Raw genomic sequence first — 19,843 nt, forward strand, 5'->3', positions numbered from 1 at the left:
CTAGATTAGACACCCATTTTCGATGACAAGATTATGAGTCGGCGATGTTTGTATTTTCAATGAAAGTTGCTATTTCATCTCTCAGTTCATACACTCGTGCAAGCATAGCTTCTCGACTTAATGCGCGAACATGGCAGATATACAAGACATCGCCGTATTGATGCTCTGCTTTTAGTAATATCTGAGGTAGACTAACTGTCGGTGATTCAGTTTGTGAGACAAAATCAGCTTTCACCATTGTGTCCAAAACACTATTCAGGTTTGTTGTCTTGGCGTAAAATGTCTTCTAGTGAATTAAACTACAGATGACTAACCTATACGGATGCTAGCTATCTATAATGAAACAGGGAAAGTTTGAGATTTTGTCATTGCGTCTGAGCAGAATTATTGTCGCACCCTATCTGAGTGGCAAACCCTTAAAATAGTATGGTATACCCTCGGTTGCACGATACACCCGCTTGATAAGCACTGGTCTAAGTCTACTCCACAGACATTCTCGATCTCCTACTCCTACTACACTCTCTTACTTTTAGTACGAGATAGGCTACCAGTCGACCGCCTTCGCACCAGTTTTATGGCGTAACAATAGACTAATAGGACGTAGGATACTTTATATCGGAGCAATGCCGCATTCTTTCCAAGCAGTGCTGCACGGGCCGTATTCTCGTGGTACTAGTTATTTCGTCGCGGGTCGGATCCGGCCCGCGGGCCGTAGGTTGCCGACCCTTGCTGTAGAACGACAAATCGCCCCCTGGTGGCGATATCGCTCACGTTGGGAACCACTGGACTAGAGTAAGGTCAAGTCAATCGATTTTCGAAGTTGACTCGAGTCAAGTCAAGTCACTTGTTTTTGGAGGTGACTCGAGTCAAGTCAAGTCAAGTTACAAGTCAAGTCACAATTCTAATCAGATTGAATTTTTGAAGTATGAGTGATAATTTAAAGTTAATACATTTTGCTAGCTGTGTGAAAGACAGATTAATTGGCCCTCCATCTTTAATCAGATAACTAAAATAATGTTAAATATATATGTAAAAGTGTGTTGTATCGTTCACGCACACGTAGAATTGCTAATAGAATATGTGAGTAACTGCATGTATAGCTCCACGGCTGCTACATGCTACATTCTGTTATTATCAGCCAAAATAGAGGATTGAATACGAAACTTCGAGAAGTGGAATCCGAGAGAATATAAACGCGTATACTATATTCGTTCGATTTAAGTCATGAAAGAGGTTAGGGGTTTGCCGCAATAACATCTTTATTGAACTGAGTGAATAAACTATGTTTGTGAAGAATGCCTTGTTTCTTGCATAGTGCATTGCAATTACCAGTTATTTGGTCAGCAATTAAGCTGCTTTTAGATCCTATATAGTCACTTGATCTACTTCATAAATTTGAAAACAGATGCGAAGATCGCTCGAAAGTCCGATACATCACACGCTGACTCTCACATTTATCATGCTTGGGTTGAGCTGGACCCGGCAATGACCTCCTGTCATGACTCAACTGACGAAAAATATATCATTCGCTAACCTCACTCTCTACAATTATATCATATCTTATACGACGAAGGTGTTATCATAGTTAGTCAGTCAGATCTGAGCGCTGGGGCGATTACGGTAAACAAATGATGGGAACACGTTCTGCGTCAAAATAGTCCCTGATACTACTCCGACTATCTATTTCTTTCTCTCTCTCTCTCTCCCTCTCTCTCTCTCTCTCATTTCATGAACATAAGCTACTACCTTTACTTGATAATTTGAAGTTTCACGTTATTACGCTTGACTTGACTTATAGACGCGTGCTTTCCTAACTGTTATCATCGCCCGAATATATTTTGCTCAATATTCTAACAAATTTCAATAAACGTCCCATGATAGGAGTTAGTCATGTGAAACATTTCCAATAATTCTGCGACGGACTCATGCATCGAGATCGCATCAATAATAAAGCAATATGTATTTCTTCTGTATTTGTAACGAGTGATCAGGTTTATTTCTCGCATACCACTCCTTGCAGTGAGCCTGCCTTGTAGTAATTCCATAGTCCGGTGGATGAAGAACCATCATTTCTAACGTCAAAGGCCATGTATTTGCGTGACGATGAGGATGATGGATATGATGGATGCCATTGAAATTGGTTTGAATGTTTTTCCATTCCTGATCGGTAAAGCAGAGTTGAAGTCTGTAGAAAAGTACATGTCAGCCGATACTGGAAGAGTAATAATTGACTTGGGAACGACGAAAGAATAAAATTTGGACACTTCTTCGATGTATGCCTCATAACTAAACAGTGTTCCACCATGATACAATCAGGTAATGTTCCTCATGAACAGGCGGAAATTTGTCGTTTTCATCTGATCGTCATTGGTGCTCCCCAGGCCCCACGGAACGAGATATATGCAGGGTTCATGGAGTGGAAAGTTGGCACCATCGACGAAAGAGTACTCGGTTTGATTCTCGTCAGTGGCACTTCCCAGGATGTCGACATGTCGGCGGTTTATCTGGGCCCCACTCCCCTAAGTTACTGTTCTTTCAGCGTCTTTTCATAAAATATTGCAGCAAACAATATACGTTCATAGTGCCAAATTTATTGCACTCGAAGCTTTTCGACTGGCTGTCTTCAGGGGTGAACGCCAGTAAATGAGGTTAACAAAGTTTGAAATATAGAACTAATTTTGTCGTTGTGACGTAATATTGACAGAGTCGCGAACGGCAGAGATGACTAAAGACACGCTTAGGAGTACAGAACATCATAACACTATGGAATGTAAACGTTTACATTCTATAATAACACATTTGAATAAAATATTCATATTTATTCCCGAAGCTTTTCGGCTGACCCTCGTCAGGGGAGTCGGTATGTGGGTCGCAAATCTCAACGCTTGCAACAAAGAATTCGTCAGCACTTCCCACGTCAAATTAGGAATTCGCAGGGTGATGACATGTCTGCTTCATCATCACGGTCCCTAGTTACCATGCGTGATTATGACCAAGTAACAGCATGTAATTCTGTCATCGGACAGCACCTCTTGAAACACCCAGAGTGTGCAAAATATTACAATAACAATCAGTTTTCAATAGTTGCTCGTGGTCGTTCTCTTTTTCATTTAAAGGTCCTTGAATCAACCATTATAAAGCTGCAAAAGCCGATCCTCTGTCGCCAGAAGGAACATCTCTACACGCTGGGAATCCTCCATTAGTGTTGTTTTGTCATTCGGTTGTTTTACAGCTGATTTTGTTCGTGCTGTACCGGAACCGTGCGCTGTTTAGTGCCGTTCGCGACGCTGTGTACTTGTTATTATTACGTCACAACGACAAAATTCTTTCTATATATTGAACTTTGTTAACCTCATTTACTGGCGTTCACTCCTGAAGAGAGCCAGTCGAAAAGCATCGAGTGTAATAAATTTGGCAATATGAACGTATTGTTTGCTGCAATAATGAAGTTCTGTACTTCGAAAAGCCTTTTCATAAAACCAAAGACAACGAACCGGCGAAGGACGTATACGACGAAGAGTAAGAAAAAATGACGAGGAATTCTCAAAATAAAAAAGGAGGGTGTGAATATCATCAGGGTTGTAATTACTCGAGTCATGACTCGACTCGAGTTCGACTCGAGTCACGATTTTCTGATGGCTCGACTTGACTCGAGTCATTTTCGCAAAATTCTGAAATGACTCGACTCGTCTCTAGTCAATCTGTGTATTGACTCGAATCTCAGACGGCCAAGACCGACATTTCATTGTGATTTCGAAGAATAGTATAGTCACCACACTATTGGGATTTCGCCTATTGGTACTGGTACGTGAAAATGCGAGCAGAAGCTGCCAAAAGTGAGGAAAATTAGTATACTCTAAATGCAAACCACTCGATATCACCAAACAGAGTTTCAGAAAGTGGGTTGACAAGACTTCAACTGGAAACTGAGCAGTCAACACAATGACTTGGACTCGGACTCGACCCTCTGATCGCTGACTTGGACTCGGACTTGACTCGGTGGTGAATAGAAAATTACTCGACTTGACTTGAATCAAACTACAAAAGTGAGATTGACTTGTGACTCGGAGCCAGCACCGTAACTGCCGCACCCCAAACCCCCCAATTGGGGGGCCCGAGCTCGAAGGGGGCCCAAAATTATTTCGTGAATTAGCATAAATCATGGAGTATTTTTTTGAAAATTTATGCAATTTTTTCCAATTTTTTTCGCGTTGCGCGCGAATTTAAGTAGCGGTTTTTCTATATTATGGGGTATTGGGCAATTACCGCGCCACGACCCACCATGACATACAATCAAGTTTTAGGCCATATAACATGCGAGCCCAAGAAGTGTGCCAGAACGATCGGCAGCGAGAAAAGCTTGGCCGAAAAGGTCTATGCCCTTATGCAGACCGAAGGCTATACAAAATGCATATAGGTTTAATTGTCCATAGGCGCCTAAATGACTGGCGCCGAATGTTCCTGTCTTTGCAATCTGAACCTCACAAGACAAATACCATCCGGCTGGGAAATATTTTTGTGCCAGTGAAGAAATACCAATTTGAAATCGTGTGCGTTTCTTAGTTTAGAAGCGATTTAGGGCGATCCTATATTTTTGATATAGCAGACTGGAAGTCACGAAATAACATCATGTAATGAAGTCATATCAACAGGTCCGCCCGCCCGAAGATGTTTAATCATTATTTACGGGCCCTCCCGTTTTCAAGACACTTCACTCAGCTCTACCGGTAAATCTAATTACGTGAGTAGAGAGGACAATAAATTGATAGCATAATATATAAGCAATAGCCGATCTGATTGACCGATTTTATCATCAATTATATCGAAAATTTTCGCGCTTCGCGCTGGTTCACAACACAGTAGCCTACAGATAATTCCGTGACAAACGCGAACAACGTGATGGGGGGAATCGTTTTATCACCCTATGAGAACCCAAGACCCACACGTTTTTGGGGGCCCGGCGAGGTGCAGTTTCGTTCCTGCCAACGGGTATACGCCCGAAGATGTTTAATTATTATTGAGTGGTCCTACCTTTTCAAACACACCTCAATCAGCTCTACCGGCAAATCTGGTTCCGTGAGCAGAGAGAAGATAAAAATTGATAACAATATATGCAATTCCCGACCATACTGACCGATGGAATAATGAATTCTAGAAATTTTCCGCGCTTCGCGCGCTTAGGCGGCAAAAGGCGGTTCACTCAACAAGCTCCCAATTAACAAGATGAATAGTGGTAAACAGTGTATTGCCGGAAGGGGGTCTGGGGGGCGAAGGCCCCCAGAAGTTAGGTCTATAACCCTATGGGGGGCCCAAGACCAAAGTTATTTGGGGGGGCCTGACGAAGTACTGTTACGGCCCTGCTCGGAGCCATGTGACTTGGTTACAACTTACAACACTGATTAACATATGCAGTTTACTGTATATCTGGGATTCTCAAACTTGTTTAACTACGTACCTTCTCGATGAATATGCAATGTGATTGTGGATTAGGATTTTAAGCAGAAGATGATGAAATACATGGCCTATTTACATTGGACCGTGGGAGAATAACATATATCGTAACGTAACACACGTATAGTGTGGCGAGATAGCGCAGTGGTAGACCTAAGTTACGCAGCTGGTACACCCGTGGGTTGCGGGTACGAGTCCGACGAGGTCGACACCAGAATTTCTACCTATGTGTTGGAGGTTCATCTACGGTCCTCATCGCCATGACACCTGCGTAAGCCGTGTCTTAAAGAGCTTAGATGTGGTCCGTGCTACAAGCCGGTAAATACTGAATCATAATAGAGAATATTGATCCGGTTTAAAATGACAAATGTAGTCGAAACACCATGTATACTAAACAACAACAATAAATCACGTATAACCGAAATCCGAGTAATATGGATACTGCAAGCCTCCGTTAGGATTAACGCAAACGTGAAGTTTGTAACTTATATCAGCTATACCTAAGAGTTGCAATGATTTGATATAATTTTTTCGTTAATTGTGTAATTTTCGATTCGGTTTTCGACTAAACAGGACGTTTATGCATACTCAACGCATAGAAGCAATGATCAATTTGAGTTAACCTTGTGAACAGAACCAAACATCACTTTTACTGATTGCAATAATCTCGACATGCGCGTTACGGAAAAGTTGAAATTAACGCAGTAGTAGTACTTGTCATTCTATAAAATGAGCTGGTGGTATCCATTGGTTACAAAAAATACTGTCGCGTGGTGTCCGCGACTATTTAATCAATCAATCCGTTTATTAATATTTTCATCATTTCAAAACATCACAAGACTGCGATACAATGAAAAGATAGGAAGGTGTCGAAACAACTTGGAGAAGCCCTTAAGATCAGACACACACCTTAGTCTAGGCGAAGTAAACAAGAGGCATGCACACTGAATGAAAAGTAATGCAGAGAATATAAGACGCCATCTACAAAATGAGGTGGCATGTCGCGGAGGGCGAGGTCGATGTTAGGTCGTGGTCCGGTAGTCCTGAAGGTTGGCTAGAAGAAAATGCTTATATTTCGACTTGAATGCGGACATGCTCGACGACTGTCGGATAGCCGGCGAGATGCTGTTCCACAATTGTGATCCGGCATACTTGATAGAACAATGCGTTTTCTTGTATTCCGTCCTGATCATATGGTAGTTGTTGTTCTTCGTTGAATCGCGTGTGCTGTACTTGTGCGCTTTTGGCTCCGGGATTAGAAAAGTAGTAAAATACACATACGCGTTACACAAAAAATTTATTCCTTGTGATATTGACGCAAAATCATTGGAGCATCACGAGTATCATCGTTTAGACCAGAGGTCTCAAACTAAAATTTGCTCGCGGGCCTATTTCGTAGTTCCTGATGACGCGGCGGGCCGCAGCATCAAAGATAGGTATAATATGTAATTGGGAGTATGCATTATTTGACGGATTTGCAGACTGACATTCCATACACATTGTGAAAATGTGATTCACTCCTGTAATATTCCCGTTTGCCACGATTGATTTTTTATATTGTTGGCTTGGCATAATTCGTCGAAATAATGGGTTATGGACAGTTATACACCATGCTAGAGAAAAATTCATCATGTCGTCGTAAAAGCTGTCGCGTTATAATTTCGCAGCTAGCGGACATTTCAAATGTGATAGCGATTCAGGTTTTTGGAGTGGTTTTGGACTGAATGTTAAGTTCTCAAATCCGAAATAAGAAATTTCCCAGTTAAATATTGTCGAATACTCGAAAAGTCAAAATGCCGACGGGGGCTGCGAAAAATGTTCTCGCGGGCCGCGTCTGTTTGAGGCCACTGTTTTAGACAATCAGTCGAATTTATGACACTTCTTTATTACCAAAATAAGAGATATGGGGCTACGTAAGCCTTGGTACATGCTGTTTACAAATCCCGGGATTTCATTGGGAATAATCCCGGGGTCGGGATTGCTTCAAATCCCGGGGTCCCAACGCTAATCGCCACTGCAATATTCTCAAAATCCGGGACTCTAACGATCGCTATTCGATATCTTATTGCAAGACTTGGGCTTAAGCATGATATCAGTCAGTGCGTCACAGAAATAGATCTATTCAGTGTTGATCTTGAGTATATTGGGGTAATGCATTTCGGTTTATGTTGATTTTAGTGCATTAGTGGTGCCATAGGTTGCCTAATCAATTTCGTATTAGGTACCGGTATCACTCTTGAGTCTTCTTGACCATAAATACAATGACCTCGTCATAAGCAATATAATATCCGAGAATGGTGCATCTAAAGATCCGATGTGTTTTCTGCTGATATCTCATCTTAGGTAATTCAAGTAGGCCTGCAGGTAATTTTGATATAACGAATTTGTGTTGAAAAGTATGTTTCATATTCGTACGCCCGGTATCGTAGTTCTAATAAATATTTGACATTGTTCTGTGTTAGTTTTACTAGATAAATATTGATTGTTTGGATGATCATTACGGCGATTCTTATTCTTTAAATGGGGAGAGCTCTTCCGGTATCTCTCTGGTGGCAGTAAATTTCTAAGTGTCAAAATTTGTTTATGAACCGAATACCGTTCTGCCAACACCAAACAACCGACCGCGATCGAGGCAAATCTTGTCTTCAATCCTGAAACTACTTGGTGTGAGGGGGAATTAAAAAGTAAATTCTTACATTTCAATCTTCGAGGATTATGAGACGCTTAGTTATTTTCACTAGCAGCAGCAAGATTGCGCGTGGCGAGATAGCGTATAGTGGTATTATCAACAGCTGCAACATCAATGGGTTTCGGGTTCGAGTCCGACCGAGATCGACCCCAGAATTCCTATCTTAGTGATGGAGGTTTATCTAGACTCCTTGTCACGTGATCCGCATAAGCGGTGTCTTATAAAAGCCTAGAATTGAGCCGTGCAACAAGCAGCATAAATACGAAATCAAAAATAAAGTACATCGGTCTGGTGTAAAATGACCAGTGTAGTCGAAACACCACGAATATCAAAACAAAAAAACAACCAACAAGAACATTAATGTGACTACAAAAGAGGATATACTGTCAACTGCTGCTCTGAGATTCGTTAGCGCCTGAATTATTGCATATTCAGTGCTATGATTTGGAATTTATGGATTGGGTTGATCTGTCCGATGCTGATATAAAATACAATGATCGGATTTCAATTAAAAGTATAGGTTATACGTTATAGTTAAAGGTAGGATTGAGCTTCCATTTAGGCCTATCAAATTTTCTTAATGCATTATGACTAGCTACTACATCCAGGAAGATTTTGCCTATCAGTGAATACATGTAGTTTGTAGGTAGAAAACTATTCAATGAATTCCCAAATATGTTGGTACCAGTTCCTAAAATTTAGTTGTCTCATATATTAAGATATTTTCTTCTTTTTGTTATTTTTGTTGAACTAGACCAGGGGCGGGCAACTTCTCCATCCGGCGGGCCGGATAGGAGAACATGAACATGAGGCGGGCCGGATTCCTGATTTTTTTTTCAAGAGTTTAGGGTAACTCCCCCCATGGGAACGCGCCACAGATCCGTCCATCGTACCCTGCACTACCCTTTGTACATAAAATTAAGAGACGCACACATTCCTGCAGTTGCGAACTATATCTGGATTGGGCGACCGATTGATGGGCGAGCCCAAGTCGGTGATATGAATGTGATTAACAATAAAACGAACAAGTGGCTTTTTTGACGCATTTTCATTTTTGAAGAGCTGGCATTCAGTCAAATCCTACGCTGTTCGACTGAAACTTCTTGACTTTTATTTATTTTATGTAGGCCACCCTACTTACGATTTTCATCACTCATCTAGTACAATTAAAAAAGTTATACACATACCAGAGTTGGATCAATCGTAATTTGTAATTGAGCTGAATGTAATAATTACATTTTTTCATGTAATTGTAATTCTAATTGAAGCATTTCTATTTTGTGTAATTGTAATTGTAATTCTAATTTGATGAAAATTCTGCTCAATTACAATTTCAATCTCATTGTTATGGAGACCTGAGAATCACAATATAAAATAATCAATCAATCATTTATTCGTCACACCAGTGAAAATCCGGTACGGACCAGGATGACGACGAGGGGTCGCAAGGCCTTAAGGCCTTAGTACACAGTCACCACCTGTAATAATTAGTCTATTTACATCGGTGTTCTATGCGTGCTGCGTTATAACTAGATAATTCAGCCATGCTAAACTGTTTCCCATACTTCAGTAGCAACAGAAAACTTTGTGAATTACAATATAGGCTAAACCAGTGGTTCTCAAACGGAGGGGGGGGGTGCCCCCCTTGGGCGGCGTGGAAGCATCTGAAGAGGGCGCGAAGCTCCGGTAAACTGAAATTTTTCCGCACTTGCCGCGATTCACCTCATAATTACTCTGTGTATAGTCCGAATTTTATATTGGTGGATTCCCTCATCAAAAGTCATAACATTCCATACCATCAAACTATCTGTACGGATTGCTAACATTCTGGTTTCATTTTGCGATATGACGATAAGGGGGGGGGGGGGGACGAAATATTTCACTGTCATAAAGGGGGGCGTGTCTAGAAAAGTTAGAGAATCGGTGGGTTAAACTAAATCTTAATTTTTCAAAAATGGATGAACAGCAAATAAACTCTTCTGAAACCTGTGCTGAACCATTTCCTACACCACTGTCAGAATTTTATTTTTAAATCTTGGACCAGTACCGAGGCTTGCTGCAACAATTGCAAAAAGAAATTCAAGTTTCCAACCAAGGCTTCATCAAACTTGATCCGGCATTTGTTGAGATGTTATCCCAATCTTACCTCCAATCTTGGCCAAATTTTCTGGGGTCAGAAATTTTCGCACCCTAATGTTCATCAAATGCAATCTAACAGTTTCCGAGGAAGTGAAAATGTAAATGCGAACAAAAATGTTGTAATTCCTAGTTATCAGGAGATTCTTTCTTTTTGCATTTATTTTAATTTTACACATCTTATCGGTATCATCCTTATCGCTGACGCCTTACCAATTACATTTCATTATCCTCACTCAGCTCTGAGTAGCTTAATCGTTTGATTACATTTCATTGACTGTCCTGTAGCCTATTCGCTGTTAGTCGCTAAAACATTTGGCTGTTAACAGTCGCTTGAACCAGTTTTTTGTGTTTATAGTGTTCCGTACTCATGACTAGGAATAGTTCGAATACGTTCGAGTTTTTTTAATATATTGGGTATTCTACGTATCATGAATGAAACATGAATAGCTGGAGATTGTTGCTAATTACGTCGCTACGGTTGTCAAAGAACACCTCTCTGCCGAATCAATTACATGTTTAACAGTAAATATAATTGTAATTGTAATTTGATATTTTAAGCATTGATTAATTGTAATTGTAATGTAATTGAACTTAATTATTGTAATGGATCCAACTCTGACACAGAATTACCTACAACTACCGAGTGGCTTTTTTGACGCATTACAGTTTTTCTACCTTAAGGCATCGCAGTTTCATATTCTTGAAAGTGGTTATGTATCTGCTAAACGCAGAAAAGTCGTTTGTAACAACAGAACTTTGTTAATATCGACTTGGTCTAACTGTTTTAGCAACAACATCCCTTGTAATAGAAGGCCGTGGATTTTCCTCGTTCCGAATCACCAAGGCTCTGTAATATTATATTTCTGAAGCTCAGCATGTTACAGGACATGACATTTGGAATGTACCATTAGACCAAGCCGACATCTGTATTGTCCATACTAATATACTAGGGTGGTACAAGGGCAGAGGGACTTTGCTCTGGTCTATGGATCTTCGTGGGGAGACGGAGCTGGATCTAGTAAATTGAATGCATATGAGAACTGAGGGCATGAGTACATTATGTTTAGTCAGACCCTCTCGAGGAACAGGTTTATGGAAGACATGAGCTTTCTATTGACATAAGGAGTAAAAAAAGGTGTGGACTCGATAAAGATAATATTGTTTTCGTTTATTACATGGTCAAAATGCCAGCAAATAATTGGGGTAAAATGCCAGATGGTGGACGCTGATGCTACCAAGTATTTGTACAAGGGCGTCTCATATTTAGGCAAGGATAGGACAGGACACCTCTTCTATAATCTATACATTTGCCAAGCATAGTAAAGTGAAGAGTCTAATGTAATCCATCTTGAAACAATGTTACGTTAATTTGGCTGTATACGCTTGGAGAAGCAAACGAAGTCCCAGTTGACACTATTGTCAAAAGTTGCTTGAAGCTACCCAGGACCAGAAGGAACACAGGCAGCTTCATGTAGCCACAGTTTTCAAAGCTATCATCTTGTTGATAAGCGCAACGGCGAGATGCCAGTGTAGAGATCGAAGTTGTACACATACATATTGAGTTCACTCCAACCGAAGGTAACTGTTTCCTTCAGAAACAACACAAACAAGAAACCAGTGACGGTTAAACGTTAAAACGAAACAAAACCAGGGGGATATTATTGGCCAGGTTGCAAGGCAGTATTCTATGAGGGTACCAACAAGTCGACGATGGTCCGTGCATGTTTTCTTAGAATGCCAAAATGCCGATACTATAAAAATATGCAAATCGAAGATTAGTTGCGAGATTGCATTATGCAAATCTCATCTGATAAGCTTTGTGATATGTCAGTAATAACCAAGAATGGTGATGTGGCTAAAGCGGATCTGGAACCTACTCGAAATTTTTAAAGAACGTGCTCAAATACCAAATGCGCACCAGAACAACTCTTATATGTTACACCAAAAACGGCGATTTGTTATATAAGTGTTGCACTAAGGTGTGTCTAAAATATTGCAAGTAGCTGTGAGCGCAATAAACAATGGTTTCTGATGCCGTTTGTTGAGATTTGTGCCAATTTTTAGCTCCGTTGAACGCATTTAATCGAATAAAATTCAACATGCATCAAAAAGCCACAAGGTAGTTCTAGGTAGTTCGAAGTATTTTCCATAAATGAATGAATTTGATCAATGATATTGGTGAGTGTATGAGCAAGTGGTATCTTCGAAAATTTACAGCACGTATAATTATAATTTTGAACATTGATTATGGCATAAGAATATACAATATACATTCATAAGCTTATCACAGATTATTCACTTGGGGCTGGTTCATTCTTATTAATTACTTTGTTGAAAACTCCTGCAACCCAACGGCCTCGGCCTATTCTAGTGTATGTATGATACTGTATTCTCACAATCAAAACACGTACGTAGAGACACAAAATCGCACGAAGCGCGCGAAATATTTTTACTTTGAATCCATCAACTATTTGTAAATATTACGAATACCAATACCAAATATACGAATACCAAAAAAACTTGGTATTCTGAGAGTGGCTGACGTCATAAAATACGAAACAGCAAAAATGATGCACAATATCTTCCATCATAATAGACCATTCTTTGACATACATTTCACTACTTCTGCCTCGGTACATTCGCACTTCACTCGTTCTGCCTCATCAAAGGGGTTGTCACTTCCGCTTGTATCTAAATCGTCCACCTAGGAAAGTTTCTATTATATTGGTGCCGCTACCTGGAACTCTCTACCAGTAGACCTCAGAGATCTGCCCGACCACCTATTTAAAAAACGTTATCGGAAATATATATTAGATGAGTATACTGACTAAATGCCGATAATGATATTACGGTCTTGTGTTATTAAGTACCGTGAGATTTGCTACTGATGCAGACTCAGTTCTGCACTGTGTTCTTTATATAGCTCGATGTATCCCTGTAAAAATTTATCTCTGCATTTCTTGTAGTTTTGTATATTTATTTTCATTTGTTATGCGCCATTGATTGTAATGTGTTATACTCCTTCAGGTGGCGACTGTGTACTAAGGCCTTGCGGCCCCTCGTCGTCATCCTGGTCCGTACCGGATTTTCGCTGGTGTGACAAAATAAATGATTGATTGATTGATTGAATATGGTCCCATTCGGCCCTGGCTACGTCTATGCAGTGAACATCAGTTGTATTGGAAGGTCGCTTCGTCTTGCTAATGTTCATGCTCGAAAATGTTTGCGCCTCAAAGCCTGTAGACGGCGACGCGGGCCTCATCACCACGTAAGACCGAAAACTGTCTGCGGGCATGGAGAAGCACATGATAATTTTCTTACTATTGGACAGGTAAGTTGTACGAAGATAAATAATTTATAATACTAATTGTCAAAGTTACAATCGCTTTGATAGCCTTTATTACAGACCTAGCAATCCGTTTGTAAAAGTAGCCAACTACCCACAGCTGATGCCATGGGGATGTTGGTGGCATTTTACTCTGATAAAATGTTACTTGTAAATATTTTGCTCAAGGTAATCTTAATGGATCATGCGGGTAAATCGTCAATGTACACAGCATTGCTACTGAAGTAGAAGTACACTATAAAGGTCTACTCAATTCCGAGTAGAAGTAGCGATTTCCTGGATATGCTCAACCTATTTCAAGTAATAGAAAGTGAAAAGTCTCAAAAGTATTCAAGTAAGTTGTTTCAAAGTAGATATGGTACAGGTATCACATACATGTAGCAGTCAATTGGAGATAACGGAATTAAACGATACATCATCGAGACTAAAGCAGAATGACTGGTGACAAGTCGCTAATTAAATATCATTCTGATGCCATGGTAATTTCACTCGAAATATTGATGCATCACTACTTTCGTAATACAAAATTATTCGCTTTTACACCTGATGAAGGAGCGGCGCTCCGAAAGCTCGTGTAACTAATAAAGTTATATTCATTCGCAAGTGGACGTTAAATAGAGTGCGAAAGCTACCGAGGTCTTAAGTCTATATATATCGTCTGCTATCGGCGCAACAAAGTGAAATCAAGAGGGAAATAAAGTACATAGTTTTGCTTCAAAGACGGTTAGTTAAAAGTGGAAGTGGTCTAAAACATCTACTTGAGTAAGGAGCGCTAGCAGTCAAACCAACTTCAATATTTTGTTACTGACCGCCTCTGATGAAGGGGATTTTAGAGCGAAAAAAAAATATCAGCAATTTGTGGCACAGTTATGTCTACCTACTTTTTGACTATAAATTGTCCAGTAGATATGATTTATTAAATTACTATATTGGTTTGTTCTCGATCTCATATTGTTCTGAAGTTTGATATATTCATACCGATATATCTTCCAGATTCCAAATCTCAGTATCCAACCATGGTTTACGATTCTCCATGGAGCCTGCACTTGGATGGACTCATCGTTGAAAGTTATGATGAAGTATCAAGAACAGTCTAACCTTCGTTTTCTCACACCTATTCAAGTTGCCTGGTGTAGAGATCGAACGGTCTGTTGTGAAGTTACTAATATGTTGCCATAATAATGATCATGGACTGTTGTTAATTGACGAACTGATCAAAAACTGGTAAATGTTGTGCAACCAATAGAATTGCCATCATAATTATGGCTCTTTGAATAAGCTGAATAAAATGCATGGATTAGCATATTTGTATGTTTTCTAAGGTATTTGCATAATCCCTTATTGCATAACACAGTTAGCCTATACGGGGCAGCTGGGGCTGAAAACCTAGGGTGGATTTGCATTCCACCATATACGGTGGAAAACGTGAACCAAATTGTATGAAGGATATTGCCACCTTTTAGATTTACAGCGTAGCCGAAAAAATTTGAAAAAATTCTCAAGTTAATTTTGAACAACCCTACTGTAGCCTATACAATAATAACTTTATGCAACTACCGAGTGTTTGTATTCCATCCCCAACCATACTTCGGCGATCGAGTGACCAGCAGGCATCTTTGTGAGAACAAACTGGTACAACGACCTTTGTTCAGCTCGATCATGAATTTCAGCCAATAGAGCTCCGTGTTTTGTGCATTCTGCAACTGCTTGATCGTACGTCATATCACGTGATGATGTCAAATGAGGTAGAGTGAAACATTTTTTGGAATGGAGCAGCCCTCCCAGTCTTCTGCAGTCATACTCTGCAATGAAGTGAATAGTCAAGCACTTGAGCGGTCATATCGTCACAGAGATCATTGGCAGGGCGTAGTATGGTGTGGTAGGTTGTAGGCGTATGGTGTCGTATGAAACGTAATTTCGGTATGAAATATAAAAAAAATAGGCAAGTGTGATATGGTAAGAAAATTTCCTAGTGTGTTATGGTATAGAAATTTCCAAGTGTGGTATGGAATTAAATTTCCATACTTGCACACTTTGGCAGTCTTGCCAGAACCATGGCAAAGACCTCAGTTTCGATTTGTGAAATTGATTACACCCATCAGAAAATTGTTCGCAGACAGCTCACTGATCAAATCTCAATTGCGACCGAGACTCACTCACCCCGATCGAGATATTATAGCAGACAAATAAGTTGTGCAACTCACATACGAACGAAAAGGATATTAATTGTGGTCATTCGTATAATAATGAAAAGGAGGATATCCGATCACTGTCACGATACGCCAAGTTAGCCAACAATACGCATTGTAACTTTCTTAAGTATAATTCTCTCTGATTGAAGAATGGATTCCTCTGGTGTTGGCTAATGGCGCTAAATGACTATGATCATTGCCTAGGCGAGGAAATTGGACCTAGCTGATACGCAATCGTTACATCGTTCACAGTTGTAGCGTTGTAAGATTGTTTTTGAAATATAGTCTAATTCGACAATTCTTTTGTTTTATGACATTCTATCGATGGTATCGATATTTTAAAATCACTTCTGTTTACAACTATTCGGAAATATCCGTATTAAAGTTACAACTATCTAACAATATCCGAAAAAAAATCCGTCATAATATCCGAATCGTATCTGACTGCCAAAAAAATCGATCAATATCCGTATATATCTGTATACTATCCGAGTTCGTTAGATGCTCATCACTAGGGCAGTTTTTTTTACATGTCAAAATAGGTCAAAATTTTGTCAAAATTGTAGCGTTGGGTTAAAAATTGTCAAAATTGTTTACAAATTCAAAAAAATGTTCACCCCTGGACTTCGTTTGTATCGTAGATTTTGCACTGTCGGTGAACTTATCATTTGATATTTTACAGCTTGTAGCCTACTTCATAGGCCTACCGTTGTTAACGGCCCATTGTGAATCGTAAACGACAAATGAACCACATAGGTGGACATGGTGTTATGGTGAACGTACCGCAATATCCTAACTGAAGCAAGACTGCTTGGACATTGCATGGTTCTTATATCAAGATGCGCATGATTAAAAATTGTGTTGTAGTCAACATTGTCAGAATGAAGCAACACGGTGCGTCACCAGCAGACAGTAGTGTACGCTCAAATTGCTGCAATAGTGCTGTCAGCCAACAACTGCTGCTGTTGAACGTTCTTTTTCCATTCTTGGCAAGCTACTTAGTGAGGACAGACAATACCCGAGAATGTAGGAAAGTATCTTTCGTTGTACTACAACAAATTTCTATTATTTCTTCCAAAATACGTGATGTAACTACTGGAGTTCTTCATTGGGCCAGATTTCGTTAAAATACAAGTTTTTTCATGTATAAATTTGTCAGTTTTTCAATCAAAAACGTTTTTTCAAGCCAAACTACTTCGTAAGGACAGACTGTTAGTTCCAACCAGAAATGAGGATAAGTAGTAAAATTTAGATTTTTTAGGTCAAAAAAATCGCCCTACTCATCACTTATATGAAGCGCCAAGGTTATTGATTAATGTTAATGGCTCAGTGATTGCATTGTTTTGTCACAGTAAATCGGATAATGTGAGCATAGTGTCCTAAATGGTGTAGACACAGCGAGATTGAACGGCTCACTGCATTTGGGTTACGTCAAAGGCAATTTCACCGCAATTTTTGACCGGCTTGCCGAGCGCTAAATTTGAAAAAAAAAAACGGGTACCAATGGAAAGCTATACTGCTGTACTGATTACGAAAATAGAGGTTTTGTTCTGCTCACGGTCCTGGAACCCCCCAACATCAGCTTCGAATTTTGCATTGTAATCGAGTTTGGCATTGTGACGCAATATAACTTGCACTCATATAGATTCCGGAACAATGTTGAAATTTGTCTTATTCAAGACCTCACTCAACGCAATTCCTCACAAATTAGTGGCTATCAAACGAGTCTCATCTATGAATACACAACGATTTCAACGGTCCAAATAGGAACCTAATATCTTGCGCACGGCTACCAAACCTTTCGTGGCAATGCCAGCAGTCAATATGCCCTCACTCACAAATTTTTGCAACAATCCGCCGTCCGGAACCCTTCTGAAATCAATTCCCTACAAGACCTTAGTCCACGCAAAACTCACCGCAGCCTTATATATTGAGTCCGGTAGATCCGTAGAGATTCGGTAGTAATGGATAAGTCCTTATGCGATAACTGCATGAGTGATGATTAAAAGTCGCCGATACCGATGCACCAATTTATGCGATATACTTATATTAATTTGCGTGCATCTGCTGACTTCGCTGCAAGGTCAACAACTGCGCTATTTACTATTCAGGTCTGTAGCTTCGTGGAGAGTAGGCTTTGGCTGTCTATTAAATTTGCTTGAAACCTGTAGCAGAATCATCAATGTATTATATCTCTTAATTAGATCACGAAAATAACGCATCAAATGGGTTCAATTGACATATTTATTCGAGTATAAATTTCCAGTATGGTTCATTTATTTGTTTTGCTTAATGAAGAGCTGTGTGAGTTACGGTCCAAATGATGGTTTACATATTTTTCATGTGGCATTGAGAGTCCGTGCTGTTGTATCATGTGGAAGCAAAGTGAGTGACACAGCATATGTTTCCCGCGTACTATACAAAGAAATCGGGCTAAAATATGGATGTCGAGTCGAGCAAGTGCAGCAGTGAAGATATCGTGCCAGGAAATTCGCAACGGGTTAAGAAGTGAAGACGCGCAGCCGCCGCTACGAGAGCGGAACGGCACATTATGCAAAAATCATTCAATTTTAATTCCAATACGGTGGCTAGAACGTAGAAGTAGCCACTCCGAGTTTACTCAATTAGGACACATTTTGCGCATTCTATGGCAGACCAAAAGTACTCAGTTTAATAACACTATTTCCGATAACCTGCACCCCGTAAAAATTGTTCGTCCGTAAAGAAGTTCCAAGTTTAAATGGCGTGCGGCCCGCGTCGTTGGTTTTCGATTTAGCTATGGCAGAAGTTCTTAACACGCGCGCCGCAGACGCTTATATTGCGGCCCGCAACATCTTTGATTATAGTAATGCAATAACTACCGATACGATATTGTTGCATATCCATTTAGCTACACTACATTAAGCTCTCTCATCGCACCGGTTCTGTTTTGTTTATTGAAGACTCATTCTCTAATTTGTTCTGGTTTCTTGATATGCTCGAGTTGAAATAGTTAATGTTTTGAAAATCGGTTTTCATCCGAGAATACTGCTGGAGGTATTGGGGACTCTTACACTCAACACGACTGGCTTGAACAGATCGTGACAAGGAAAGAATAGTTGTCGCAACAAAGGGAGGATCTTTAAAACGGCACCACTGACAGTTTTATCCGTAGTCAAAATACATATCTTCCACCTGGTCTTATGGGGTAAACGTTGCTAGCTATAGGTGTCAATCCCAGCAATCCATATTTCAAGGCATTGTTGAAATTGCCGGCAACGTTACAAAGACATCGATCAAAATTGGTAAGAATCTCGTTAAAGCTAAAACGCCAGCTAGAAAATACGGGATTTTTAGAAAATTTTGGCAGACTGTGCGAATTTACTGTTTCCGGAATTAAACAACAAGGACATCATCACCTCGCAAATCTTCAAGCTGCAGCTGTGTGCTTCAATCGTGACCAGAAGAGTAATAGCAATGATAGTCATATTTAATCGAAGTTTCTGAAACAGGTTGTCGCGCAGTCTAATTTAGCCTACACTTATAGGTTAATCCACCGACTCCACAGACACCGCATAGCTAATAATCTGGGGTATTTTCACAGAGTGGACACATTTGCAGAGGACATGCCGGCACGGCAAACGTGAGGCGGGGACAGTTTTCTGCAATGACGAGCTATTATGAAGGACCAGCCAAAACATCAACCAGTTGACAAAGTAGACTTCTGTAACTATTGATGGGGCTCAATCCATGGCATGAAGATTGAATGGTTTGCACAGAAAAGGATAGACATAAAACTGTATTTTGTATGAGAGGTGGTGACTGGAGAGCTCAAAACGAAAATGGCCTCTGTGACGAAAACAGTTACCGTAATTCTGTACTTGCTCAAGCATTGAAACAGTGAATTCCCGTCTCTGGTGGAAAGTTTAAAAGTGCAAAAACCGACTTGACTGTGCAGTGTGCATGCATTGCACATGTCATGAAGTTACTAGCAAGTTATTTCGCGCTCGATGCGATTCACGTCCAGCTCATAATTTTTGCTCTGGG

General features: G+C 40.1%; 1 protein-coding gene across 1 annotated transcript in view; it reads right to left on the reverse strand.

The window, feature by feature from the left end:
* Window positions 1–1,707: 1,707 nt before the first annotated feature.
* Window positions 1,708–19,843, reverse strand: part of LOC145438077 (uncharacterized) — a 32,495-nt gene continuing 14,359 nt past the window's right edge. The window contains exons 4-5 of the mRNA XM_080315470.1: window positions 15,183–15,427; window positions 1,708–2,185 (exon numbers count right to left, since the gene is read on the reverse strand). Of these exons, the coding sequence (XP_080171596.1) occupies window positions 1,994–2,185; window positions 15,183–15,427 (437 nt within the window). The 3' untranslated portion in view covers window positions 1,708–1,993. The remainder of the gene's footprint in view (window positions 2,186–15,182; window positions 15,428–19,843) is intronic.

Source organism: Botryllus schlosseri, chromosome 4 (assembly GCF_051294905.1).
Source record: "Botryllus schlosseri isolate E-star chromosome 4, Bs_hap1, whole genome shotgun sequence".
NCBI classification, from domain to species: Eukaryota; Metazoa; Chordata; class Ascidiacea; order Stolidobranchia; family Styelidae; genus Botryllus; species Botryllus schlosseri.